This window comes from Dysidea avara, chromosome 2, assembly GCF_963678975.1.
Source record: "Dysidea avara chromosome 2, odDysAvar1.4, whole genome shotgun sequence".
Taxonomy (NCBI): domain Eukaryota; kingdom Metazoa; phylum Porifera; class Demospongiae; order Dictyoceratida; family Dysideidae; genus Dysidea; species Dysidea avara.
Window position 1 is genome coordinate 27,194,079 of NC_089273.1, and position 27,231 is coordinate 27,221,309.

The 27,231-nt window shown below is 37.4% G+C and overlaps 5 protein-coding genes across 6 annotated transcripts in view; all 5 read right to left on the bottom strand.

Annotated features, from left to right (window-relative positions):
• Window positions 1-5,740, bottom strand: part of LOC136246996 (spectrin alpha chain, non-erythrocytic 1-like) — a 51,164-nt gene extending 45,424 nt beyond the window's left edge. Inside the window, exon 1 of the mRNA XM_066038597.1 lies at window positions 5,610-5,740. The gene's annotated coding sequence lies outside the window, so the exon portion shown is untranslated. The remainder of the gene's footprint in view (window positions 1-5,609) is intronic.
• LOC136246993 (spectrin beta chain, non-erythrocytic 1-like) overlaps window positions 1-27,231 on the bottom strand; it is a 177,405-nt gene that overhangs the window by 75,403 nt on the left and 74,771 nt on the right. The gene's annotated exons all lie outside the window — the stretch shown is intronic.
• On the bottom strand, window positions 5,819-7,037 carry LOC136247000 (spectrin beta chain, non-erythrocytic 1-like). Its single transcript, XM_066038602.1, has 3 exons — window positions 7,029-7,037; window positions 6,147-6,277; window positions 5,819-6,065 (listed from the first exon to the last, which is right to left on the bottom strand). The coding sequence occupies exons 2-3, from the start codon at window positions 6,161-6,163 to the stop codon at window positions 5,837-5,839; spliced, it is 246 nt and encodes an 81-aa protein (XP_065894674.1). The 5' UTR covers window positions 6,164-6,277; window positions 7,029-7,037; the 3' UTR covers window positions 5,819-5,836.
• LOC136246998 (alpha-actinin-4-like) lies at window positions 9,423-15,357 on the bottom strand. Its single transcript, XM_066038600.1, has 6 exons — window positions 15,184-15,357; window positions 15,045-15,119; window positions 14,245-14,414; window positions 13,521-13,611; window positions 13,210-13,337; window positions 9,423-9,548 (listed from the first exon to the last, which is right to left on the bottom strand). Exons 1-5 carry the CDS (start codon window positions 15,214-15,216, stop codon window positions 13,212-13,214), a joined length of 495 nt encoding a protein of 164 aa, XP_065894672.1. The 5' UTR covers window positions 15,217-15,357; the 3' UTR covers window positions 9,423-9,548; window positions 13,210-13,211.
• LOC136246997 (spectrin beta chain, non-erythrocytic 1-like) lies at window positions 15,233-26,393 on the bottom strand. Its single transcript, XM_066038599.1, has 7 exons — window positions 26,028-26,393; window positions 17,185-17,310; window positions 16,573-16,623; window positions 16,071-16,136; window positions 15,800-15,879; window positions 15,548-15,641; window positions 15,233-15,370 (listed from the first exon to the last, which is right to left on the bottom strand). The coding sequence occupies exons 1-7, from the start codon at window positions 26,376-26,378 to the stop codon at window positions 15,341-15,343; spliced, it is 798 nt and encodes a 265-aa protein (XP_065894671.1). The 5' UTR covers window positions 26,379-26,393; the 3' UTR covers window positions 15,233-15,340.

Genomic DNA, 27,231 nt, shown 5'->3' on the forward strand with positions numbered 1-27,231 from the left:
CTCTCTACAGGGCGATTTGTTGGTAGCTGAATTCTCTACAGGGTGATTTGTTTGCAGCTGAACTCTCTAAAAGGTGACTTCTAGCTTCTAGCTGGACTCTCTACAGGGTGATCTTTTCATAGCTGAACTCTCTACAGGATGATTTGTTTGCAGCTGAACTCTCTACATGATGATTTCTTTGTAGCTGAACTCCCTACACGGTAACTTCTTCTAGTTGATCTTTCTACAGGGTGATTTGTTTGTAGCTGAGTTCTCTACAGGTGATTTGTTTGCAGTTGAACTCTCTACATGGTAGTTTCTTTGTAGCTGAACTCTCTACAATGTGACTTCTTCTAGCTGAACTCTCTATAGGGTGACTTGTTTCTAGCTGATCTCTCTGTAGGGTGACTTGTTTCTGGCTGAACTCTCTACAGGGGATTTGTTTGCAGCTGAACTCTCTACATGGTGGTTTCTTTACAGCTGACCTCTCTACAAGGTAACTTATTCTAGCTGATCTTTTTACAGGGCATATTTGTTTGTATCTGAGTTCTCAACAGGGTGATTTGTTTACAGCTGAACTCCCTACATGGTAGTTTCTTTGTAGCTGAACTCTCTACAATGTGACTTCTTCTAGCTGAACTCTCTACAGGGTGACTTGTTTCTAGCTGATTTCTCTACAATGGGTGATTTGTTTGCAGCTGAACCCTCTACATGGTGGTTGCTTTGTACCTGAACTCTCTACAAAGTGATTTGTTTGTAGCTGAACTCTCTACAGGGTGATCTGTTCGTAGCTGAACTCTCTACAGGGTGATTTGTTTGTAGCTGAACTCTCTACATGGTGCTCTCTACATGGTGGTTTCTTTGTAGGTGAACTCTCTACAAGGTAACTTCTTCTAGCTGATCTTTTCACAGGGCATATTTGTTTGTAGCTTAGTTCTCTACACGGTGATTTGTTTGCAGCTGAACCCTCTACATGGTAGTTTCTTTGTAGCTGAACTCTCTACAATGTGACTTCTTCTAGCTGAACTCTCTACAGGGTGACTTGTTTCTAGCTGAACTCTCTACAGGTGATTTGTTTGCAGCTGAACTCTCTACATGGTGGTTTCTTTGTAGCTGAACTCTCTACAAGGTAACTTCTTCTAGCTGATCTTTCTACAGGGTGATTTATTTGTAGCTGAATTCTCTACAGGGTGATTTATTTGCAGCTGAACTCTCTACAAGGTGACTTCTTCTAGCTGAATTCTCTACAGAGCGATTGATTCTTTTGCAGCTGAACTCACTACATGATGGTTTCTTTGTAGCTGAACTCTCTACAAGGTGATTTCTTCTAGCTGATCTTCTCTACAGGGTGATTTGTTTGCAGCTGAACTCTCTACATGGTGGTTTCTTTGTAACTGAACTCTCTACAGGGTGATTTATTTGCAGCTGAACTCTCTACAAGGTGACTTCTTCTAGCTGAATTCTCTACAGAGCGATTGATTTTTTTGCAGCTGAACTCACTACATGATGGTTTCTTTGTAGCTGAACTCTCTACAAGGTGATTTCTTCTAGCTGATCTTCTCTACAGGGTGATTTGTTTGCAGCTGAACTCTCTACATGGTGGTTTCTTTGGAACTGAACTCTCTACAGGGTGATTTGTTTGTAGCTGAACTCTCTACAGGGTGATATGTTCGTAGCTGAACTCTCTACAGGGTGATTTGTTTGCAGCTGAACTCTCTACATGATGGTTTCTTTGTAGCTGAACTCTCTACAAGGTGATTTCTTCTAGCTGATCTTCTCTACAGGGTGATTTGTTTGCAGCTGAACTCTCTACATGGTGGTTTCTTTGTAGCTGAACTCTCTACAATGTGACTTCTTCTAGCTGAACTCTCTGCAGGGTGACTTGTTTCTAGCTGAACTCTCTACAGGATGATTTGTTTGTAGCTGAACTATCTACAAGGTAACTTCTTCTAGCTGATCTCTCTACAGGGTGATTTGTTTGTAGCTGAATTCTGTATAGGTGATTTGTTTGCAGCTGAACTCTCTACATGGTGGTTTCTTTGTAGCTGAACTCTCTACAAGGTAACTTCTTCTAGCTGATCTTTCTACAGGGTGATTTGTTTGTAGCTGAATTCTCTACAGGGTGATTTATTTGCAGCTGAACTCTCTACAAAGTGACTTCTTCTAGCTGAATTCTCTACAGAGCGATTGATTTTTTTTGCAGCTGAACTCTCTACATGATGGTTTCTTTGTAGCTGAACTCTCTACAAGGTGATTTCTTCTAGCTGATCTTCTCTACAGGGTGATTTGTTTGCAGCTGAACTCTCTACATGGTGGTTTCTTTGTAACTGAACTCTCTACAGGGTAATTTGTTTGTAGCTGAACTCTCTACAGGGTGATATGTTCGTAGCTGAACTCTCTACAGGATAATTTGTTTGCAGCTGAACTCTCTACATGATGGCTTCTTTGTAGCTGAACTCTCTACAAGGTGACCTCTTCTAGCTGATCTCTCTACAGGGTGATTTGTTTCTAGCTGTGTGAACTCTCTACAGGCGATATGTTTGCAGCTGAACTGTCTACATGGTGGTTTCTTTGTACCTGAACTCTCTACAAGGTGACTTGTTTCTAGCTGATCCCTCTACAAGGTGACTTCCTCGAGCTGATCTCTCTACAGGTTGATTTGTTTGTAGCTGAACTCTCTACAGGTTGATTTGTTTGCAGCTGAACTCTCTACAGGGTGATTTGTTTGTAGCTGAACTCTCTACAGGATGGTTTCTTTGTTACTGAACTTTCTACAAGGCAACTTTTTCTAGCTGATCTCTCTACAAGGTGACTTCCTCTAGCTGATCTCTCTATAGGGTGACTTGTATCTAGCTGAACTATCTACAGGATGATCTGTTCATAGTTGAACTCTCTACAGGTTAATTTGTTTGTAGCTGAAACCTCTTGTTTCAAACTGATCTCACTGTAGCATAGCTTCTTTGTAGCTGAACTCTCTACAGAGTGATTTTTTTTTGTAGCTGAACTGTATATAGGGTGATTTGTTTGTACCCGAACTTTCTACAGGGTGATTTGTTTATAGCTGAATACTCTGCAGGGTGATTTGTTTGTAGTTGATCTCTCTACAGGGTTTCTTTGCAGCTGAGTTCTCTACAGGGTGACTTCTTCTAGCTGAACTCTCTCTTGTTTCTAGCTGATCTCTCTACAGAGTAACTTGTTTGTATAGCTGAACTCTTTACAGAGTATTATTTTGGTTGCTGAAATAGTTTTTTTGTAGCTGAACTCTCTCCACAGTGACTTGTTTGTAGCTGAATTCTCTAGAGAGTGTAGCCGAACTCTCTACAGGGTGCATGACTTGTTTATAGCTGAACTCTCTTCAGCGTGACTTGCAATGTTATGAATCACTACAGCGATATATTTGTAGCTGAACTCTCTATAGGGTGACTTGCTTCTTGCTGAACTGTCTATAAGATTAACTGTTTGCAGCTGAACTCCCTACAGAATATGGTAATAGAATTCTATAATGGAGTAAATAAATTAGCTGAATGTTCTATTAGGGTGACTGTTCTATTAGAGTATCTTAATCTCGCATTTGCTACACGGAGTTGGCTTTCGAATCATAACTCAGTGGTTTGCAATCCAATTCTTCTATACTACTGCAAGGACTTTCTATGAAGATTATTCCAGCTATACACCGATTTTCAGCTCATTGCTCTAAGCGGTTTGCCTAGTAGGCGTGAAAACTAATACTTTTTTATTCCTAAAAATCGATCGCGTAATTGTGACACAGGTTGGGTTTTGTGTCATATCTCCGTGGTCTTTATCTCGATTCCTTTCAAACCACCAAAAGACACTCCTACGATGGTTATTCCATCTACATAGCAATTTTCAACTCATTCCATGAGGCGGTTTACCCTGTAGCCATGACAACAAATCGATCTTGTTTTACGCAAATAATCGGTCATAACTCCTGAATCATTCACCAGATTTGCACCAAATTTGACGCTCGGATTCGCCTTTGTACTCCCCTTCTGTGTGCCAAATTTCAAGGCGGTCGGAGTACGCGTTTGCGTTTTATAACAATATTTGCAAGTGTGCGAAAAGACGAAGAAGAAGAAAAAAAAAAACCAAGAAAAAAAAATGAAACTTTGGCCACTCGTATCTCGGAAATGGCTTGAGTGATTTCCTTCACATTTGGAATGTAGACTCCCCTAGCTGGCAGGCAACTCTGTAGCAAATTTGGTTCCAATCGGATGAGGTATCACCGAGATACAAATGTGTGAAAATGACGTTTTCTTTCTTCCTGTCAATATACTCATGGTGTGGCGCGCTGGCTTCTTGGGCCGCACGACACACTATCGTGTGTCTTGATTTGTACATTTACTGATAAAATCAGAATGAGTTAAAGTATTTATAAAATCTGCTTCATCTTTTTCTTTTTCCTGTGGTAAAGAAAAATATAAAGGTTAAAAAGCTCCAAAGCTGGCCATAGGCTGGCTTTGGGGTATACAAATACAAAAAGAAGTGAAATCTAATCAAAAACAGCCAAGCTGTGAAAAAAAGGAATGCGGCCCTTGAAAAGGCTATGGTGAAAAAAGATGTGAAATCCAAGGTAGCGGCGGCCAAGAAATGGCTGTGATAGGTTAATGGTAAAAAATTTAATAACGACAATTCAGATGAATTTTGTGCCAATTGACCAAGCGGCACCAAATTCACCTGAATAGTCGTTATTAAAATTTTCACCATTAACCTACCATCACAGCCATTTCTTGGCCGCCACCTTGGATTTCACATCTTTTTTCACCATAGCCTTTTCAAGGGCCGCATTCCTTTTTTTCACAGCTTGGCTGTTTTTGATTAGATATGTATTTCCTACAATCTTTCTTATATGTATACCTGCAATGGGACTAGATTTTGGAAAACCAAAACACATTGCACATCAATAAATTTTTAGTTAATGGTTTAAAGAATCACTAATATAATCTGCCAATGGCATCAAGTACAGGTATAAAATCTACTAATTTCATTAGAGCATTTCGGGTACACAAGTTTACTGCCAAAAATACAGAAATTTTGACAAGCTTGAAAAATGTAGTAGTATCAAGAGTGATCACAAAGGAGGAGGTGGTGAGGTGGACAACAGATATACAAACTGAAAAAGGATGGGGACCACAACTGAAAGTTACAGGACTGTGCTAGCTGGCTCCTTAGTGGCTGCTATGTAGCAGAATCTACAGAGAAAACATTTGGCCAACCTTAACAGGCCATCCACTAGTGTACCACTGATTCGATTCTTATAAAGCCAGGTCCTTACAAAGGCCTGAAATCACTGTTCAAGTTTGCACACCACCCAGTTCTTTCAACTTTCCTGTAATGCTGAGGATTAAAATTAATAATATGGTAGTATAGCTACCTATTGGGATTTTGTCTAATGTACAATTTAGACCAGTGTTTGATTACATTTTAGTCTGTAATCTACTGTACACGTATGTGTATTTGTTTATCTAGATTGAAAATTAGTAGTACATATCCACACACACACAAAATTTATACCATGGAGGAGAGCGACAAATCAATCGAGCTTTTCTATGATAACTGATTAAACTGCCACATTGAAATTTATGTTAAGTAATTGCTCACATTCTTATTACCTTTTCAAACTCCATTAAATCCTTGTTAAATATCTCCCATAGCTACTGAATGATTCTAGAGCCTCAGTAACTTGTGTCTCATCACAACTAGGCTATTTTTGCAGCAGCTCTTTACCCATGGATGACAGTTGGTCTATCTGTTGTACTCCTTGTATAACTGTTGTATTCTTCCCTGCCACAAATGTATCCAGAGATTTCTTTTAAAGGAAAAAAGTAAAACAAATACATCAAATATTTACAATGTCACTGAACATTGCTTCTTCAGTATTATCTCCTAGTTCATAAATAATAAGAACAGATTGCCTCTCAGCAACCCATTGTTTAAATTCCTCTACTCCTTCAAGAAGAACAAATAGTTCAAATGATTCTTCTAGTTTGGCTTGTCTCTTAGCTGCTGTCTCCATGAGATTGTCATATGTAGATTGAAGGTTGGCCACTACATCAGAAAGCTTTTCACTACACAAAGAAGCATATTTATAACATACGTAAGTTAAAAAGCATGGTGAACTAGTAAAGCAGACACAAAATTGTATTTACCTTTCTTTTTCGTTCATACTGACCAATTCATCAGCCTTGTTCGACAAGATTTGTAAATCAGAGTTGTAATTGGTGACAGTTTCGGAATATTCCTTGCGTGATACCAGCAGAGTATCAGTTTCACTGGATGACTAAAGACAAACACAAGTACTTATATTTTATAGTTGTAACATGGGCACGAGTGATTTGCCAGAAATGTATGTCCAAAGTCCTAGGGCATAGCCCAAGGAGTGTGGGCATACATTTTAGGCAAATCACGAGTGCCCATGTTACAGCTAATATGTAACACTTCCGTTAAAGCTGGTAGCCTTAATGCCAATACGAGTGGAATCACTGGATTCGTTATATATGCATGCCTGAAAGATTCGATTATGGTTAGGCAGCAAGTAACGTTATAGCTACGATTGTTATAATAAACAGAGGAGTCCTACGGATATCGCAGAAAGTCGAGTAGGGAAAATTTCCGGGAAGTTACAAGTGTTTTAATGCTTTCATGCTGTTTAAAGACTAATCACAACATATACTAAAGACCTAAAGGGGTAAGCTTCGTTATAGAGTGAGTAATCATCACGTGTGCATTGATATATTCCCACAATCGATTTCGGTCTGAGCTTGTATAAAACAAATAGAAGGTGGTACCACTACCTCATCCACATCAAGGCCATACTTGCTTTGATGAAAGTGGCTTGCTCTTTTAGAAGTGCAACCACTTTCCTGGGATACATTTCAATGTATACTGGTGTACATTGAAATGTATCCCTGTGTTGAGGTACATGGCAAATGTATCTTCTGGAATTGCTTTGATCTGAGGTGTGAAAGTGTTACATGTTAGTTTATATGAAGCTCAGTACATGCTGCAATATATAATAGTGCAATATGTACCTTTCCAAGATCATCTATGGTTAAGAAAATTTCTTGAACCATATTTCATTCTCTGACACATCATAATAAAACTGTAAATTAATATGTGAACCATGCAAGATATCAACAGAAATGATGATTTGTTTACACAACTACTTCGATGTACACACACCTGTTGTGCAAGCTGTGCTTGTTGTAGTATGTTGTCTCTTTGCTCCACTTCAACCTTCAGTTCCTCCCACAATTCTTGCAATTCTACAACCTTTACAAGTAGCAGATCACCAGATCTGATGTTATCACCAGATGCTAATTGAGTAGCATAATCACAAGCAGCCTCAAAGATCTTCTCATGTTCTTTCACAATAGCATCTAACACCTGTGTGAACAAGGATACAAAACAGGCAGTGAAGAGCATGTATATGTAGCAGCTTATTATAAATGTACAAAATACAAGATAGTGATTTTGCATTTGATCTTCTATTAATTACCAAACCAACACACACTATTCCAGGTATGGGACACACCCGTGTAAACCACAAAACCATCAAATATTTAAATTTGATAATTCAAAGAATTTCATTCATTCACTTGTAATAACCTCAAATAAACAGAGTTTATACAACATTACATAATATTCCATGAACTAATCAACACACTCATACACATACTATTAACACTATTAACAAACACGCTTTAAAAAAACAATGAAGGGACAACCAAACAAATATGATAATAATTATGGGATTCAAGGAATCATGATCTGCCCACAAGTATAAAAATTATTATTACCTGTTGTGAGACTGAGTGTGGCTCTTAACTAGACAGTGGGTCGCCTGCAGTTTCAATTCTGGATTTTTTTCTTCATTGGCCTATTCTCAGTCTTGCCTATGCCTTGAAACAGTGGCCTCATGCATTCGTATATGCATTTGTCTAAACATCTGAAAACCAGCCTTCGAAATAATTGCTTCAACTGTCAACAGGATAGATGTTTACTGTGTTTTTATAAAAAGTATTAGACTGGTAAGAGGTGAGATTTTTTGTGTTGTTTCACTCAAGCCGATTTCTGCACTTTAACGTTATATAATAGCCTGGTGGTCGCTGTTGCGTAAACAAAACCTCCATAGTCAAATTCATTGTTCCATAGTGAGTATTATATAGTTTATAGGAATACAGTATAGCGGGTTGTTGGAGTGAGGAATTAATTTTAGTATTTGGGGTCATTCACTAAAATTTATTTCGTGAGAATTTTGACACCATGATAGTAACGTTATGGCATGATTTAGTCTAAGGTCACAGTTTCATCACTAAGCACTCTTGAAAGATACTTTTGCCCAGCTAAAGCCAGGGATGCAGCTGTGTATGGTTATGCGAGTTGAAGCAAGAAGTGTGGGTAGAGAGTTGCACGTGATCCAAACTAATTAATGGCAAACTAAAAATAATTGCCATTTAGCCTGCAGGCCTGCTAGTAAGGGTCCAGTTCTCTATTAAATCTTTCTCCCAGCCCATTCAGAGTGTAGTTTAACCAAAGATACTATGGTTTAAAGATCGATATGACTCAGGATGCGAAGGACAGCAGACAAAGATATATGCAACGGTTGTGCGTACGACGCAATGTAGCATGAATCACTTTGTGTTCACTCTACTGTAGTTTAAAAAACAACTGTTTTGGGCTTGTGAAACAAGAGATATGAATGATGGTAGCTATTCAACCTAAGCATGAACTCAACCATACTAAATTTTCAATATTATAAGCTATTATCAGCAAAATTTCCCATGAGGTAATTAATCACCGAACCAACACACACTATTCCAGGTATGGGACACACCCAGTATATTGTGTAAACCATTAAACCATTAAATATTTAAAACTGTTATTTCAAAGAATTTCATTCATTCACTTGTAAAAACCTCAAATGAACAGAGTTTATACAGCAATACATAATATATTCCATGAACTAATCAACACACTCATACAAGTACTATTTACAGTTCCAGGTAACAGACAAATCTAGTATACTCAAATAAACAAACAAATGTGATGATAATTATATAGAGAGATTTCAGGGAATTCTAATCTGCCCAAAAATATAAAATGTTATTACCTGCTGTGAAATGCCAGACTATTGCTTACTATACTCTACCATCCTGACAACTCATACACAGCAAACAATAAGTACATATACTATGCTGCATACTTTTATAGTAATGACTTCTACGAGCTTGTAAAATTCTTAATAACATCACGCTGCTCAATAACAGTAAGACCACAATATATTTTGTGAGAACAACAAAATTATCATAATATATTACCTTGTGTTCATTCAAAAAGTTCTCAGCCTGGTCCAAGTCAATTGGCACTATTTCCTCCACCAGATCAGCCTCAATATTATCAATGTGTTCACTGACTTGATATGTCCCTTTTACAAATGAGTCATCTTCTTTACCAGTAGCTAACTCTTGATCAGGTTCAGTTGAGCTGTCAATCAACAGGTCCCATACTGCAGCAATGTCAGCAACATGCTCGTCCACCTCATCAGCAAACTGTGGATATTGTTGCTTCAGATTTTCTCCATCCTTTATAAAAGATAATCTAATCCAAAACAGCCAAGTTGTAAAAAAAGTGTGCGGCCCTCAGAAAGGCTATGGTGAAAAAAGATGTGAAATCCAAGGTGGCGGCCAAGAAATGGCTGTGATGGTAGGTTAATGGTAAAAATTTTAATAATGACAATTCAGGTAAATTTTGTGAAGCGGCAAAAAAATTCGCCTGAATTGTCGTTATTAAAATTTTTACCATTAACCTACCATCACAGCCATTTCTTGGCCGCCACCTTGGATTTCACATCTTTTTTCACCATAGCCTTTCTGAGGGCCGCACACTTTTTTTACAGCTTGGCTGTTTTGGATTACATTTCATTTCTTTTTGTATTTGTATACCCCAAAGCCGGCCTATGGCCAGCTTTGAGACTTTTTTAACCTATGTTTTTTTTCTTTACTACAGGAAGAAGAAAAGATGAAGTAGATGTACTTTAAATATTTTATCAGTAAATGTACAAATTATATATATATAATACAGATGTGACCGGATTTGCGAAAAAGGGTCTTCCACACACATCCAATTTGCCAACTTTGACAATTGATAACTTCAGATTGGAAAGAGCTATTGCCTTGAAATTTGGGCAGTGGTGATTTCTTTGCAGCTGAACTCTCTACATGATGGTTTCTTTGTAGCTGAACTCTCTACAAGGTAATTTCTTCTAGCTGATCTCTCTACAGGGAGATTTTTTTGTAGCTGAACTATCTACAAGGTAACTTCTTCTAGCTGATCTCTCTACAGGGTGATTTGTTCGTAGCTGAATTCTGTACAGGTGATTTGTTTGCAGCTTAGCTCTTTACAAAAAGGTTTCTTTGTAGCTGAATTCTCTACAAAGTAACTTCTTCTAACTCATCTTTCTACAGGGTGACTTGTTTGTAGCTGAACTATCTACAAGGTAATTTCTTCTAGCTGATCTCTCTATAGGGTGATTTGTTTGTAGCTGAATTCTGTACAGGTGATTTGTTTGCAGCTGAGCTCTTTACAGAATGGTTTCTTTGTAGCTGAACTCTCTACAAGGTAACTTTTCTAGCTGATGTCTCTACAAGGTGACTAGTTTGTAGCTGAACTTTCTACATGGTGGTTTCTTTGTAACTGAACTTTCTACAAGGTGACTTCTTCTAGCTGATCTTTCAATAGGGTGATTTGTTTGTAGCTTCACTCTCTACAAGGTAACTTCTTCTAGCTGATCTCTCTACAGGGAGATTTGTTTGTAGCTGAACTTTCTAAATGATGGTTTCTTTGTAGCTGAACTCTCTACAAGTTAACTTCTTCTAGCTGATCTCTCTGCAGGGTGATTTGTTTGTAGCTGAATTCTGTACAGGTGATTTGTTTGCAGCTGAGCTCTTTACAGAATGGTTTCTTTGTAGCTGAACTCTCTAAAAGGTAACTTTTTCTAACTGATCTTTCTACGGGGCAATTTGTTTCTGGCAGAATTTTCTACAGGGTGATTTCTTTGCAGCTGAACTTTCTACATGGTGGTTTCTGTGTAGCTGAACTGTCTACAAGGTAATTTCTTCTAGCTGATCTCTCCACAGGGCGATTTGTTTGTAGCTGAACTCTCTACATGGTGGTTTCTTTGTAGCTGAACTGTCTACAAGGTGATTTTTTCTAGCTGAACTATCTCTTTCCATAGTTGCATGAACTCCCTACAAGGTAACTTCTTCTAGCTGATCTCTCTACAGGGTAACTTGTGTGTAGCTGATCTCTATACAGGTTTCTTATTTCTAACTGATCTCTTGAATTCTCTTCAGGGTGAATGCTCTATTAGGATGACTGCTCTATTAGAGTATCTCGATCTCGCTCTTGCTGCACCAAGTTGGATTTCGTGTTATACCTCCGTGGCTTTAAGTCTGATTCTTCTACACCATTGATGAGCCTTTCTAAGATGATTACTCCATCTGTACAACGATTTTCAAAGCATTACCCCAAGCGGTTTATCTGGTTGGAGTGGCAAGCACTCGTTTTTTTTTTTATTAGCTGATCTCGATTGCATAATTGTTACACACTGTTGGTTTTTTCGTTGTATCTTCCTGGTTTTTAGCTCGATTTCTTTCAAACCACAAAAGGTTTGAGGTTCAATAGTTAACCTATTCACCCACCGATTTTCAGCTTCTTCCCATACGCGGTTTACCCTGTAGGCATGACAACATATTGGTGTTATTTTTTGTGAATAATCGCTCATAACTCTTTGCCTGGTTATTGTATTCAAGCCAAAGTTGGTACCGAGATGCGCCTATATATATCCCCCTTCTGTGTGCCAAATTTCAAGGCAATCGGATATGGCGTTTGAGTTTTATAGCAGTTTTTGTAAGTGTGCGACAAGAAAAAGAAAAATAATAAGAAAAAAAAATCAAGAAACAGAGCCAATTTTTAAAGTCGCATATCTCGGGAACGCGCGAAGCGATTTCGCTCAAATTTGGAATGTGGAGTGCTGCAGTTGGAGGGCATGTCCACAGCAAAAATCGTCTTGTTTCATCAAGGAAGCACAGAGCTACGGAGGTGCGAAAATTGCATTTTCTTTCTTCCTGTCAATATACTCACGGTTGTTACGTGCCGGCTTCTTGGGCCGCACGACGGTAGTGTGTCTTGATTTGAATATAGGTGTATGTAGTCACTGAAATAATACAACCATTAAATAAACTCTAGCATATATTGTCAATGAAGCAGAATGTTGTGTTTTTGTATACAATGTAAGAGTTTAATATGCAAGCACGTACTCTTCTTAACACGGTGTTCTTATCGCCCATCTGAAACTATCGAGAAATGTTGGTTTTAAATTTCAGAGTGTTGTAGCTTGCCAATGGTGGTAGCTACGCGTACCAAATTTACACACGTTTTACAACAATTTATTATATTCCAGATCATCCACTGAAGAAGTAGTAAACAGCTAAGTTTCCTGCCATTTTAGATAATTTTTAACTGACATTTGCTGTATCGGGAGGGCTCCAAAAGGGTGGGAGGCGGGGAACCTGGAAGGTGGGAATAACGCTGTTTTTTTTTTTACTGAAGAGGAACGTTTTGGGATGAATCAGGTCAAGTTATGGGCCATTCAGGTATCAAAAGTGGCTAAAATAAAAGGAAATTCACAGCAGATGTATTTAATCAACACCACAGAGCTGTACAGCCACATACAGCCATTCCCAAGTTTACCAGATCTCCATTAAGGCCACACATCGCATGTACGGATCACCACTGGGCTTGGGAAAAGCAGCCAGCAAAACCAGACCACTCAAGTCTAGCTGATTTTGAGTATGAAATTAAATAGTTTATTCATGTAGCTTTGTGTTCTTTTGAAAAATTGAATCTGCTGACATGGGCGATAAGACCGGTTTTCCCAGACTGGGTCACATATACAATTCATACCACCAAACACATAAAAGTATATTGGTAATAAACTCATATGTACAGGTATTTAGAAGGTAAATCTTGGACTTCCATTATGTAAACACCATGATCAGTTAATAATACAAACATGACTGCTCAATTAGACTACTTTGTGATCTAACAGAGTAAGTGTATGTTCTATTAGAGTATCACAAATAAAAAATTTTCATGTGTCCAATTAAATGTTTGAAGGAAGGGTCATGTTTAGATAACTAAGACACAAACCTTCAACAGTTCATCGTTCTATCAGATGCCACTGCAATCTCAGACTGTAACACTGCACAATGTTTTTGTTGGTCATCAAGATCTTCTGGCCACTCCAGATCTATCTTCTCTCTCATCCAGTCTGTAAACTATGTAATATGGGAGAATGCAGAACAAAATATATTTAGCATTTAGCACAATGAATCAACTATTTAGTCAGCATTAAGCATAATGTAAATACAAATTATGTACATAGTATTCAATAGATACTTAATGTGTTACATATTTCAGTACAAACACGCATATAACATGCATCACGGATATGTACGCACCTCTTTAGTATGATCAGCATATTGCTGATATTCTTCCAACTCATGGAGTTGCTTCTCTAGCATAGCAAGTTGTTCTTGTAAGTTATCATATCTAAAGAATTCAGTGGGTCATGACATTATTTAATACCACGAAGTTTAGATATAAAGATTATTAAATAGACAGCAAATTATCTATTTAGTATTTTCATATAGTATGCAGATCAAAATTTTAAACTGTACAAGTGACTGTTCTATTAGAGCATTTTGTCATCTTGTGTATGTTCTATTAAAGTAGTTGAAAGATAATAATAGGCTTCTTTATCCAGAAACAAATTGTTTATCTTGATACTTTTGTGACTGGACCGGTAAACAAGCACTCAGATAATGGAAGTACCTCTACAGTGGCATTTAAAATGTGATCAACACAATACCATATAAAAAGGAATGAATATTATTGTGATCGGCAGCAATCTGTGAAAAATTCCCCCCTCAAAATCCAGAATTCAATCAGTGACATTGTTCAAACATACAAAATCCAAAAATTTCTCCCTTGAAATTATGAGCAGAGGTGATTCACGAAAATTTTATGCTCGAAAAATTATGCTATGAATTAGCATCACATGTTACATACAAAATCACTGCAATCCATGTTTGAGTGTTTGTACACACACGCACACACACGCACACACTGTAACTTATTTAGTCAATATTACTTCTCACCGCAACAAACACCACTACTACTCACTTATTCTTCAATTCATCCACACTATTCTGAATGTCAGTAGCAGCATAGTGTTGATTGTCTATCAGTTGTTGAGCAGTGTCAGTGATACCATCAATCTTCCCTCCCAGCACTGCCAGTGATGACTGAAGTGTCTGATGTTTCTTACTAACAATGGGGTAATCCTTTAGCTCCTGTAATGAAATGTTTGTAGCATAACTTACTCCAGAATGCTTTTCTAATGAGAAGCCCTTGAAGCAGTGAAAGACTAATTAATGTTAAATGTCAGAGGCCAACTCTAAAAAAAATATATATATATATTCACAAATGAGATTTTAAGTTGAAGTCAAGAATTAAAACAACATGACAACACAACAAACATACGGCATAAAGTGTTGGTACAAAAAATAGAATTGGTAATAAAACATATACAGTGGAACCTGTCTAAGCTGGTCAACTTCAAGCCAGACCACTTTAGGCAGGTGGATTAGTTTATAAAATTCTCACTTGGGAATATGAAAGTTGGTATTTTTAGAGAGGTGACCTTCTACACAGGTGGTCGCTAAGGCAGGTTTCACTGTACCACTTTAGCGTGAATGTTCCAAGGCGTCGATCGGAATTTGGCTCACATATTGTCTGGGCAATATCATGAATGGGAAAACAGGTTTTGACACCTTGACTCATTATATTGAACAACACAGAGCTTTACATTGTGTGCTTTAGTTTTACAGGTCTAGCTAGACTCAGTGCAGCAGCAACTACACATGTATGTTTAGACTAGTTGATTGTCAGTGAACTACATTCCATGACAAATGATAACTAACAGCTTCTCCTACTGCAGTTTCCTTACTGAGATTTGACATAGTACCATCAAGTACTTTTACCTCTTGCAAATAACCCTATAGAACACAAGGTAAAATATGCAGTAAAATATTGTCATAAGTACATATAGCTTTTACTGACCAGGTAATTCTTGCACTGCTCCAACAAGTCCATACGTTGCTGCCAGGCATCTAACACAGCTGTCCAGTCTTGTTCCACCTTATCCAGAAGTTGTTTAGCTTGAGGGTCTCCACAACTACCTGATATGAGGCTAGTTCCATGAACTTTCAGTGCTTCATTATGATGACTGTTGAGCTAATATTTCAACCTGAAATGTACAGTGTCCATTTTAATATAAAGAAAAGCTGTTGGTAGACATTTAGGTGTGCATTCAGTTCTACAAGACAGTCATCTTTTATATAGCTTGATGGTTTCGTGGTTTAATAATGTATATTGATACATTTACATGTTCCATAATGTACATAATATCACGAATAGCACACACCTTTAGTTCATTGTGTTCTTTTATCGCCTTTTCTGCTTCAGATATGCCCTCAGTGAGGTCTTGTGATGATGCCTTCTTGAACATCTCATCTAGCCTGTAGTCAAATAAGACATCAGCCAACTATACTTTTGTAAAGATTACTGGAGCAAGGACATATAGAGCCTGCATGACCAACAGCTATACATGAATATATTATTACAAATGTGACACATCACTTTTGGATAGAAAACACTAAAAAAACAATGCACATACCAAGAGATGAAGTCATTCAACTGTTCCAGTAATTGTTTCAGATTACCAGATTGACCAACTTGTTGTTTGACCTGGGCCAACTAAAGTGACAGAGAAACGATACATGTACATGAAAGCCAACTTAAGACATCAAATATACCAAACAAACTGTATACACAAGTATTCACCTTAGTGTATATACATGTATGCTTGTAGGTAAACACAACACTTAGCATGATGATGTAATGCATAGTGAATGTATAATTTTGTATGACAGACTAAACCTACGTACATTCTCTTTCAGATCTTCCCAAGCTGAAAGTAGTTCTTGATGCTTCTCAGCAATCACAGTTGCTTCCTGTTGTAATTAAAGTAACAACTAACACAAAAATAATTATTTTAAACTGTATACATTGCCGTCAAGCATACAAACAACTGAACACACATTCTAATGTGAAAGGTTTGTCTTTGCTGGCATTACAATTTCATCACTAATTTCTATCATTTCAACACACACACACACACACACACACACACACACACACACACACACACACACACACACACACACACACACACACACACACACACATCAAACAAAGCAAGTTCAGACTATTCACAGACAATACACAGTGATTGAACTCGTGTGAAAACAAAGCACTTGAGAATTCTTACGCTTATAGCACAAAATGTGGTATGCTATATATCTACAGTAATGCCACTTGACAACACAACAAATAATTTATAGATATTTAGCTAGTAACAATACTTTATCATAGTATGTATGTACATACCTCAGGATGTTGCTCTGTCAGCACCTTTACTTCTGATTCAAAATCATTTACCTGTTGAGTATAAATCATAATTCATATATAATTTAAAGAGAATAGACAGATTCCACTCTTTATCCAACATGACTGCTGTATTAGAGTATTTCACAAGTGTATGCTATATTAGAGTAATTTACATACATTCTAGTGGGTAAACATGCACAGTATTGCTGAAATGAATAGCAATTTTTACTATTTGAACAGTTTTGAACAAAATGATCTTCTTTTGATTATTCTTTAGGTTTATATTTCTATACTGAAAGAGTAAGATAAAGCTATTTAAATCTTTTCTAAAACAGAATTTTTACAACATACTGTAGATACATCATTTCATTCACAATCTTTAGTTTGAAGGCCAGCTTCTCCATCTGAATACAGTGTACAAAGTGCTAACGATTATTCAAAAGGTGTGGTAAAAAATCGAATAGTATCATACTGACCGAATAGTTAAATAACCGAATAATTGCTTCAGCATTGATGCACATTGCTATGTACATATGTGACTCATATGCTAACACGGGCTATAAGAATCACATAAAAGATATTCTGTTCAAGACTGTTATACAATTATCTCACTTTGTCAGTTAATGCAACAATCTCCCTCTCAACTGACATCAGCCTTCTTTGACGAAACAGAACATTAGACAAATCTGACTCGTCATCATCACGATTAAGTAGAGCTGCCTTTTCTGCTATCAGTGCCTAACAAAATGTGTGAAACAAAAACACAAATGAATACAGTACAGTGAATGCTGATGAATATACAGTGCAGTTGTCTTACTGCAAGATGTAAGCTATTAGCTTTATTATTGTATTTAACCAACGGTAGGTTTAAAAAGTAAATATACGTGTAGCATAAGTGCATCATAAAAATCAATAAAAAAATTTGGTATCGGCTGGTAGCCACAATATCATTACACTAGGGTTCCACCGATACAGAAAAATACCTACTGATCTGATACTGATACCTAGCAGTAAATTTTCACTGATACAGATACCGATAATTGCCATACAATTTACACAACTCTCAAGTTAGCTATGTGTGACTGCTCTGTTAGAATATCTTATTGTGCAGTTACTGTTCTATTAGAGTATTTCGATCTTTTTCATGCAAACATCGTAAGTAGCAGTTGCTCAATGTTTAAGAAAGCAATTCCTACACCTTTTATGCTAGAATAAAATGCTTAACACTATTTCCAACTTGTTATACCTCACGTTTTGTTAGCATAGCATTTATGATGATAGTTATGATTATGACAATTGGTGCGAGTGGCTATTAATCGGTATCAGAATACCTAAATAACCGATACCGATCGATACCAAAAGGCTAATATCGGCTCCGATACGATACCGATCCGATTATCGGTGGAACACTAAACTACATTACATACTGAAAAGTGAAAGTACAAATACACAGAGTAGCAAATACCATGAACATAATTATGTGACTGAATCTGCAAAACCCGACACAATTGTGCAAGCCTAAATTTACAGTATAAAGCATTGAATACAATGGGTGAAATAGTTGCATATTATTGAAAAAATTTTGTAAATTTTTTGAATGTCTCAGGAAGGGACTAACAATAAAACCCTGGATATCACCTTCTTCACCTGCTCAAGAGGAGTCGGAAAATCTTTGTTTCGTTGCAGTAGACCCAAAGATACGGAAGTTGTGAGCATTTGTTTATGTCACGTCAAAGCAATCGTACGCGATCAATTTTCTTTACAAATTCCGTCTTTGTATGCAGTGAAGAAGGGTGGATAAAGGAAAAACCTTCCCAGTAATCGATTCCCCTGTTCATGGCAAACACGATGGTGAGAATTGTAGCTCCGTACCTCGATTCGATGGTAAGTTACAACCATTTTTGTAGGCGCCTGTAATTTATTTTCCCTATACTTGCTGTACAAATCAATTTTTCTGTTGTTGCTACTTTGTAGGGCTGTAACTCCTAAAATTATTGGCATACAAGGCTGAAATTTTGCCAGAGGTACACTTGGCTAAGTAGATTATAAATATTTAATAAACAGGAATTCGAAAAATACACGATTGTGTTGGGTATTCACAGATCCGGTCACATATTTGGAATACAACCTGCATGGTTTATAATCAGAAATGTATATTTGAGCATTAGTGATTTTTCTATTAAATTAAGTCACAAAGGCGAATGACTGTTCTATTTGAATAGTACATCAGTAACCTCATAGGCACCAACAAGTACGTTCACTAACTGGTCTTTAGAAAGTATACATTTCTTTAGCAGTAGCATTCATATTGTACCAATATTGTCTTATCAAATATCTATGTACGGCAATGACACTCCTCTTGCATTCAAAGCATTACCAAAGTTGATAGAATTAAAGATAAACAAAGACTAGAGAAAAGAACAAGTAAAAGTTACATACTCCAATGCACTAGAAACAGCTTTAAATAAATGCAATTGCTAGACATGAGTACAGTTTTATGGGCAACAGAAGTAAACACACAGCTGTAAATTATTATCTAATCAAAAACAGCCAAGCTTTAAAAAAAGGTGCGGCCCCCAAAAAAGCCATGGTGAAAAAAGATGTGAAATCCAAGGTGGCGGCCAAGAAATGGCTGTGATGGTAGGTTAATGGTAAAAATTTTAATAACGACAATTCAGGTGAATTTAATGCCAAGACCAAGTGGCACAAAATTCAAATGAATTGTCGTTATTAAAATTTTTACCATTAACCTACTATCACAGCCATTTCTTGGCCGCAACCTTGGATTTCACATCTTTTTTCACCATGGCCTTTTTGGGGGCCGCACCTTTTTTTACAGCTTGGCTGTTTTTGATTAGATATCACTTCTTTTTGTATTTGTATACTGCAAAGCCAGCCTATGGCTGGCTTTGGGGCTTTTTTAACCCATATGTTTTTTTATTTACCACAGGAAGAAAAAAAGAACTTATAGAAGATTTTGAATACTTCAATTATTTTTGATTTTATTAGTAATTATACAAATTATATACATATCAAGACACATGGTAGTGTGTCGTGCGGCCCAAGAAGCCGGCGCGCAACGCCGTGAGTATATTGACAGGAAGAAACAAAACGCAATTTTCGCACCTCCGTAGCTCTGTGCTGCCTTGATGAAACAAGACAAATTTTGCTGTGTAGATTCCCTCCAAATTCAGTACTCCACATTCCAAATTTGAGCGAAATCGCTTCAGGCATTCCTGAGATATGCGACTTCAAAAATTGGCTTAGTTTCTTCGTTTTTTTTTTCTTCTTCTTATTTTTCTTCCTCTTTTCGCACACTTACAAAAACTGCTATAAAACGCGAACGCGTTATCCGATTGCCTTGAAATTTGGCACACAAAAGGGGGGTATAAAGGCGCATCTCAGTACCAACTTTGGCTGGAATACCATAAACAGGCAAAGAGTTATGAGCAATTATGCACGAAAAATAACACCAATATGTTGTCACGCCTACAGGGTAAACCGCGTATGGGAAGAAGCTGAAAATCGGTGGGTGAATAGGTTAACTATTGAACCTCAAACCTTTTGTGGTTTGAAAAAAATCGAGCTAAAAACCAGGAAGATACAGCGAAAAAAATCAACAGTGTGTAACAATTACGCAATTGAGATTAGCTAATTTTTTATTATTTTATTTTATTATTATTATTATGCTTGCCACGCCTACCAGATAAACCACTTGGGGTAATGCTTTGAAAATCGCTGTACAGATGGAGTTATCATCTTAGAAAGGCTCTTCAATGGTGTAGAAGAATCAGACTTAAAGCCACGGAGTTATAACACGAAATCCAACTTGGTGTAGCAAGTGCGAGATCAAGATACTCTAATAGAGTAGTCCTCCTAATAGAGCAGTCACCTTGAACAGAATTCAAGAGATCAGTTAGAAATAAGTAACCTGTATAGAGATCAGCTACAAATAAATCACCCTGTAGAGAGTTCAGCTACAAACAATTCACCCTGTTCAGACATCAGTTAGAAAAAGTTTTGTTGTAGAGAGTTCAGTTACAAACAAATCACCCTGTTGAAAGATCAGCTAGAAGATGTCACCTTGTAGATAGTTCAGTTACAAAGAAACCACCATGTAGAGAATTCAGCTACAAACTAGTGACCCTGTAGATACATCAGCTAGAAGAAGTTACCTTGTAGAGAGTTCAGCTACAAAGAAACCATTCTGTAAAGAGCTCAGCTGCAAACAAATCACCTATACAGAATTCAGCTACAAACAAATCACCCTGTAGAGAGATCAGCTAGAAGAAGTTACCTTGTAGATAGTTCAGCTACAAACAAATCATTCTGTAGAGAGATCAGCTAGAAGAAGTTACCTTGTAGATAGTTCAGCTACAAACAATTCACGCTGTACAGAGCTCAGTTAAAAGAGGTTTCCTTGTAGAGAGTTCAGCTACAGACAAATCACCCTGTAGAGAGATCAGTTAGAAGAAGTTACCTTGTAGATCGTTCAGCTACAAACAATTCACCCTGTAAAGAGATCAGCTAGAAGAAGTTACCTTGTAGAGAGTTCAGCTACAAAGAAACCATCATGTAGAGAATTCAGCCACAAACAAATCATGTATAGAGAGTTCAGCTACAAACAAATCTCCCTGTAGAGAGATCAGCTAGAAGAAGTTTCCTTGTAGAGAGTTCTGCTACAAACAAATCACCCTGTAGAAAGATCAGCTAGAAGAAATCACCTTGTAGAGAGTTCAGCTTCAAAGAAACAATCATGTGAGAGTTCAGGTACAAACAAATTGTCCTGTAGAGAGATCAGCTAGAAGAAGTTACCTTGTAGAGAGTTCAGCTACAAAGAAACCATCATGTAGATAGTTCAGGTACAAACAAATCACCCTGTAGAAAGATCAGCTATAGAAGAAATCACCTTGTAGAGAGTTCAGCTACAAAGAAACTATCATGTAGAGAGTTCAGCTACAAACAAATCGGCCTGTAGAGAGATCAGCTAAAAGAAATTACCTTGTAGAGAGTTCAGCTACAAAGAAACCATCATGTAGAGAGTTAAGCTACAAACAAATCTCCCTGTAGAGAGATCAGCTAGAAGAAGTCACCTTGCAGGGAGTTCAGTTACAAAGAAATAAACCATGTAGAGAGTTCAGCTGCAAACAAATCACCTGTAGAGAGTTCAGCTAGAAACAAGTCACGCTGTAGAGAGATCAGCTAGAAACAAGTCACCTTGTAGAGAGTTCAGCTAGAAGAAGTCACATTGTAGAGCTACAAAGAAACTACCATGTAGAGTTCAGCTGCAAACAAATCACCCTGCAGAGAACTCAGCTACAAACAAATCGCCCTGTAGAAAGATTAGCTAGAAGAAGTTACCTTATAGGGAGTTCAGCTATGAACAGATCACCCTGTGGAGAGTTCAGCTACAAACAAATCACCCTGTAGAGAGTTCAGTTACAAAGAAACCACCATGTAGAGAGTTCAGCTGCAACAAAAATCAATCACTCTGTTGAGAGTTCAGCTAGAAGAAGTCACCTTGTAGAGAGTTAAGGTGCAAATAAATCACCCTGTAGAGAATTCAGCTACAAACAAATCACCCTGTAGAAAGATCAGCTAGAAGAAGTTACCTTGTAGAGAGTTCAGCTACAAAGAAACCACCATGTAGAGAGTTCAGCTGCAAACAAATCACCTGTAGAGAGTTCAGCTAGAAACAAGTCACCCTGTAGAGAGATCAGCTAAAAACAAGTCACCCTGTAGAGAGTTCAGCTAGAAGAAGTCACATTGTAGAGAGTTCAGCTACAAAGAAACTACCACGTAGAGAGTTCAGCTACAAACAAATCATCCTGTAGAGAGTTCAGCTAGAAGAAGTCACATTTTAGAGAGTTCAGCTACAAAGCAACCACCATGTAAAGAGTTCAGCTGCAAAAAACTCAATCACCTTGTAGAAAGATCGGCTAGAAGAAGTTACCTTGGAGAGAGTTCAGCTACAAAGAAACCACCATGTAGAGAGTTCAGCTGCAAACAAATCACCTGTAGAGAGTTCAGCTAGAAACAAGTCACCCTGTAGAGAGTTCAGCTAGAAGAAGTCACATTGTAGAGAGTTCAGCTACAATGAAACTCCCATGTAGAGAGTTCAACTGCAAACAAATCACCCTGTAGAGAACTCAACTACAAACAAATATGCAGTGTAAAAAGATCAGCTAGAAGAAGTTACCTTGTAGAGAGTTCAGCTACAACGAAACCACCATGTAGAGAGTTCAGCTACAAACAAATCACCTGTAGAGAGTTCAGCTAGAAACAAGTCACCCTGTAGAGAGATCAGCTAGAAACAAGTCACATTGTAGAGAGTTCAGCTACAAAGAAACCACCATTTAGAGAATTCAGCTGCAAACAAATCACCCAGTAGAAGGTTCAGCTATGAACAGATCACCCTGTTGAGAGTTCAGTTAGAAACAAGGAATCCTGTAGAGAGATCACCTAGAAGTATCGCCTTGTAGAGAGTTCAGCTACAAACAAATCACCTGTAGAGAGTTCAGCTACAAACAAATCACCCTGTAGAGAGATCAGCTAGAAGAAGTCACCTTGTAGAGAGTTCAGCTATAAAGAAACCACCATGTAGACAATTCAGCTGCAAACAAACACCCTGTAGAGAACTCAGCTACAAACAAATCGCCCTGTAGAAAGATCAGCTAGAAGAAGTTACCTTGTAGGGATTTCAGCTACAAACAAATCACCCTGTAGAGAGTTCAGCTACAAAGAAACCATTCTGTAAAGAGCTCAGCTGCAAACAAATCACTTGTACAGAATTCAGCTACAAACAAATCACCCTGTACAGAGATCAGCTAGAAGAAATTACCTTGTAGATAGTTCAGCTACAAACAAATCACCCTGTAGAAAGATCAGTTAGAAGAAGTTACCTTGTAGAGAGTTCAGCTACAAAGAAACCACCATGTAGAGAGTTCAGCTGCAAAGAAATCACCCTGTAGAAAATTCTGCCAGAAACAAATTGCCCTGTAGAAAGATCAGTTAGAAGAAGTTACCTTTTAGAGAGTTCAGCTACAAAGAAACCATTCTGTAAAGAGCTCAGCTGCAAACAAATCACCTATACAGAATTCAGCTACAAACACATCACCCTGTAGAGAGATCAGCTAGAAGAAGTTACCTTGTAGATTGTTCAGCTACAAACAATTCACCCTGTAGAGAGAGCAATTAGAAGAAGTCACCTTGTAGAGTGTTCAGTTACAAAGAAACCACCATGGAGATTTCTGTAATCAATATATGTGACCGGATTTGCGAAAAGGGGTCTTCCACAAACATCCAATTCCATAAACGTTGGAGACCATAACTCAGTGTTCAAGTAACATATTAACCTGAAAATTCCACCATGTATTCAGCTATATATAGTGGTGCTCACCACAGCCCAAATTTCAAGGCAATAGCTCTTTCCAATCTGAAGTTATCAATTGTCAAAGTTGGCAAATTGTATGTGTGTGGAAGACCCCTTTTCGCAAATCCTGTCAAATATGTATTATACAGCACATATAATTTGTACATTTACTGATAAAATATTTAAAGTACATCTACTTCATCTTTTCTTCTTACTGTAGTAAAGAAAAAAACATAGGTTAAAAAAGTCCCAAAGCTGGCCATAGGCTGGCTTTGGGGTATACAAATACAAAAAGAAATGAAATCTAATCCAAAACAGCCAAGCTGTAAAAAAACAATAACCCAGTAACACTGTTATAACTGAAAAATAATAACCCAGTAACACTGTTATACATATGTAATACATATGTAAGTATGTATATAACACACAATTACACCTAAAGCACATATTCGGAACATCACTGAGTAATGCTACACAGTATGGTAGCTGGCTCCTTAACACATACACAGCTGCCAAAAACTTGTATATTCTCATGTAAGAGCTACGGTTCTTCATGGCTCTTGTAATTCTCTGTACTAGGTCCACCGGGTAATGGTAGCCCTTCAAAATAGTTTGTTTAGCACTGTCATCAGTTTCTGTTGTATAGTTACACACATGACTGCAAGATAGGCTTGCTTCGATTATGCCGACATAATTGGGGATGAAAAGCATAAAGCATAATGCTGGCAAAATGAAGCATAATTGCAGTATAATGGGGTAAATTTATTTATGCCGCAATAAGTATAACTTTGGCTGCAACAAGTCACAAAGTCAACCCAAACCTGTTTTGGATGGTGAAATTATTCCTGATAACAAGTAGAAACAATGCAGTACAGTCTTGCCACAAGTTTACACTCAATGGAATGAATTTTATCATTGTGGGTTTTAATTTTATAGCACACATGCAGTCTTGTGCCGACTAGTACCAAGGCATGGTAAAGCAGTTTAGTTGAGCTTCGGTAATTGAATTTGGCATTATCTAACTTGTCACACAGTCTGATTTTGAACATGATGATTATGATTATTGGAAGACAATAGCTACCATGGAAGGTCTATAATGATAAATAAGTTAGTGCTGAGTAAATAGCTAGTGAATGTCTGGACATTGAAATTATTTCAGTCTCTGCAGGTCTGCAGTGAGACTGATCTTAATGTCAAACCAGGAAAATATTTCAAAAAGATTAAAATCTTCTAATAGAACAGTCATCACATGTGACAAAGAGAATAAGAAACAGATCTCATCATCTTCAATCTTGGGACCCAGCTGAGCACCTACGCTGTGTCAACCCATGTAATTTTAAGACACTAGAAGACTAGATAGATTCAAGTGCAGTTAGTTGGCTACAGCTGCTAACATCTGTCCAGCTTGCATGATTTTCTTGATTTTACAAGGAGAGGCTTAAATCCCCATGCATTGCCAATGTTACAGGCATGTAATTGCCGTGTTTCGTATCATCTCAGGGCGTGGTCTCTATTGGACATGAACGTGACACTATGGGACTTAGAGATCATGTTTTCAGCTAATCAAATTTCAGTACCAAACTTGTTGTAGTCTTAAGTATCAAATATCTAAATTTGTTACTTTAAAGAATTCCATTCATTCACTTGCAACAACCTCAAAAGAACAGAGTTTATACAACATCACATAAAATTCCATGAACTAATCAACTCACTCATACAAATACTATTAACACTACTCCAGGTAAAATAACAAATCTAGTACACAGAAACAAACAATTAAGAAGTGGACAACCAAACAAATGTGATCATAAAAATAATATAGAGATATTTCAAGGAATCCTAATCCACACAAAAATATAAAATGTTATTACCTGCTGTGAAATACCCTGTACCAGCCTATTGGTTACTATACTCTACCACCCTGACAACTCATACATAGCATAAGCTACATATTTGTTGCAGCACTTTTACAGTAATGACTCCTACTAGCTTGTAAAATTCTTAATAACGTCACACTACTTAACAGCAGTAAGACCACAATATCTTTTGTTAGAACAGCAACAAAATTATCATAATACATTACCTTGTGTTCATCCAAAAATTTATCAGCTTGGACCAAGTCAGTTGGCACTTTTTCCTCAACCAGATCAGCCTCAATATTATCAATGTGTTCACTGACTTGATAAGTGCCTTTCACAAATGAGTCATCTTCTTTACCAGTAGCTAACTCTTGATCTAGTTCAGTTGATTTGTCAATCAACAGGTCCCATACTACAGCAATGTCAGCAACATGGATTAGCACACAAACCAAGTATAAAAAAAGCAACTTGCAGTACTTTTGGCTCCAATTTGCAAGCAGCAGCAAATAGCATGGTACTTTGTGTGACAACACCTTGGACATCACATGGACTGTAGTCCCGTTATAGTCTTGCATGTCCAGGCCACTTTTTCTCCAATGGTGCTTATCATTATAAGTACTTGCTCGCACTTATAATTTCCAATTGATAAGCGCTGTGGGAGAAAAGGCAGTCTGGCCACGTGAGACTAGTCCCATTAGGTATTAGTATTTTATGGTGCACTGACCACGTGTTAAAGAGGCATGAAGCTTCTAGTCTAAATCCAAGGAACCTGCAAGAAGCCTGGCCTGAAATGTTATAGATCACTGGTTAAATTTGGACTAGCTAAGAATGATTAAGATCTTATGGAAATCTTGAAATCTCACTTAACATGTTAAAAATTTAGAAATCTTATGCCTGGTTTTGTTGCGTTAGTTGACCTCTCATCCAAATTAGTGGAGCATCACTAGATGAAATACACTAATATGGTTGAAAAGAATTATTGCTCTCATTCTTGTACATCGAGAGTTCATCAAGAAGCGAGGAAGGCCAAGATGAATAGCCAAATATACATCACCATACAGTAACTTTTGAATAAAGTGCTTGCAGAACAATCCATAAGTTTCATTTTTAAACAAATCAGGATGGTACATACTTTTTTTAACCTATGAATGAAGCATGCAACAGTTAAAGTGGTAACAACAAATACACACAACTGCACAAGACAAACCTCGGCACCCTGACGGTTAATTATTTGGACAACATACATAAAGTGCATCTACCATTGAACTCTATGGGGTGATGCATGAAGATAAATATTATTATTTATGTGGAGATGTTGAGTTAAACCTGACAAAAATGGGTATAATAATGTCACACAATTTCTTCTGGTTTTTAAGTAGAGACAGAAATAGCAATCCTTTACCTACACATACAGTAACTGACTGTTTG